The 2089-nt window shown below is 42.7% G+C and overlaps 1 protein-coding gene across 1 annotated transcript in view; it reads left to right on the forward strand.

The window, feature by feature from the left end:
• LOC127653553 (neurexophilin-2-like) overlaps positions 1–894 on the forward strand; it is an 86829-nt gene extending 85935 nt beyond the window's left edge. The window contains exon 2 of the mRNA XM_052140251.1: positions 1–894. This exon is cut by the window's left edge and continues 156 nt beyond it. Within this exon, the coding sequence (XP_051996211.1) occupies positions 1–663 (663 nt within the window). The 3' untranslated portion in view covers positions 664–894.
• Positions 895–2089: the final 1195 nt, after the last annotated feature.

Raw genomic sequence — 2089 nt, forward strand, 5'->3', positions numbered from 1 at the left:
TTCTCCACTATGGACCAAACGCCCATTAAACCAAAGCCACCCATGATCAGCTTCCAGAACCCGTACGAATGGGTCCGAAACCAGTCGATGCTCCTCGATCAAACAGGCTACCGCCCGAAACGCAAACCGTCCCTCAAAACCTCCATGAAGACTAAGAAGATCTTTGGCTGGGGAGACTTTTACTTCAATGTCAAGACCCTCAAGTTCAGTCTGCTCGTCACGGGGAAGATCGTGGACCACGTCAACGGCACGTTCACCGTCTACTTCCGCCACAACTCCTCGAGTCTGGGAAACGTGTCCGTGAGCATCGTTCCCCCATCGAAGATCGTCGAGTTTGAGGTTCTTCATCCACAGAACCCTCTTCATCCGGAGATCCAGTTCCACCAGCCGCATCAGTCCACCGTCGACCCCAAAGACATCAAAACCTTCAACTGTCGCGTTGAGTACGAAAAGACGGATCGCTCCAAGAAGCCCAAACCTTGCCTGTACGACCCGTCCCAGACCTGTTTCACCGAGAACACCCAGTCGCACTCGTCCTGGCTCTGCGCCAAACCTTTCAAAGTCATCTGCATCTTCATCTCCTTCTTCAGCATCGATTATAAGCTGGTGCAAAAGGTTTGTCCGGACTACAACTTTCAGAGTGAACATCCGTACCTCGGATGAAGGCGTCGAGCGGATCATCGATGAGAGAGATGTTGTGAAGTGTTGTGGTTGCATCGTCATCATCGTTCCTCTCGACGGAGCTGGAACAAATGAAACACCATCATTGGGAACGTACTGTTGAAGTTTTCTTTGTATATAGAAAGGACAACCCTTATCTGTTCGGCTCTTAAAGGAACAGTTCACCCAAAAAGGAAAATTCTCTCATCATTTACTCACCCTCATATTGTTCCAAGACCATATTGTTTTCAGTCTTCTCTGAAACAAAATGAGACGTTAGACAGGATGTCTTGTATGGAGGGCCAAATTACTCAAAATTAAATCATTAAATACAAATTTAAATAAAACAAAAAACAACAATCATAAACAGATATAGCTGCAAGCAGCAATTAAGGGGCCAAGCTCATCAAGCATTATTAGGCACAACAATGGCAAAATTGGCAAAAGTAATTAAAGCAATCTGGTCATGATTGTAGGCAAAATAGTTGAAAAACCACGAATATTATCAATTGCAATGGGACATAAAAGCTTATTACTTTTGACTAATAGGTGGCACTTGTGCTAAATTGATTTGGTGTGGTCAAGGTCCGTTCATGATGACACGTATAAAGTTTAATGTCAATACGCCGAAGCGTTGGCGAGATAGAGCCTCAAAACCATTCGGGCACCATGCCATCAAATTCATTGTTGTGTCAAACAAAAATGGTTTTGTCTATCGACACGAAATCCATGACTTTTTTGTCGGCGTGGTCAGAAAGTAATCTGATTAGATTTTGGTTCAAATCAGACAAACGCTCTAGGAGGAGTTAGAAAAAGTAAGTTTTTGAAGGATTTCAAAATGGCGGACAGGAAGATCATGGCATCATTGTATCCATGTTCTCGGCATGACCCACGGAATCTACCAAGACTGATCTCATGACAATAGCACAAAGTATCTAAAGTTATTTACATTTTATGAACATTTGGTATAACCTTTGACCAGAAGGTGGCGCTAAAAACTTTTTAGTACCTTCAGGGCATTGTGCCAATGACACATAACGAGTTTCGTAACTATATGTCAATGCGTTTAAAAAATAAAGCATTTTACAACAAAATTCAAAATGGCCGACATATGAACATTTGGTATCATTCGACTCGGCATCCCGCACAGAATCTAACAAGACCAGATTTGTGATTTTAGGTGAAATCGTTCAGAAGTTATAAGCAAAAATATGAATTTTTCATATCTCGTGACCACTAGGTGGCGCTGTGCCGAAACTATGCGGGTACCCTCAGGTCATGGTTGTCATAACACACACCAAGTTTGGTGTGAATACGCTAAAGCGTTGCAGAGATATCGCCTCATGTTCAATTTGGCGTGTTCTACGTCGAATTTGATATTAGAGAACCGTTTGACTAATCAACTTGAATTCCAGACATTTTTATCAGC

The sequence above is a fragment of the Xyrauchen texanus genome, chromosome 13, assembly GCF_025860055.1.
Source record: "Xyrauchen texanus isolate HMW12.3.18 chromosome 13, RBS_HiC_50CHRs, whole genome shotgun sequence".
Classification (NCBI taxonomy): domain Eukaryota; kingdom Metazoa; phylum Chordata; class Actinopteri; order Cypriniformes; family Catostomidae; genus Xyrauchen; species Xyrauchen texanus.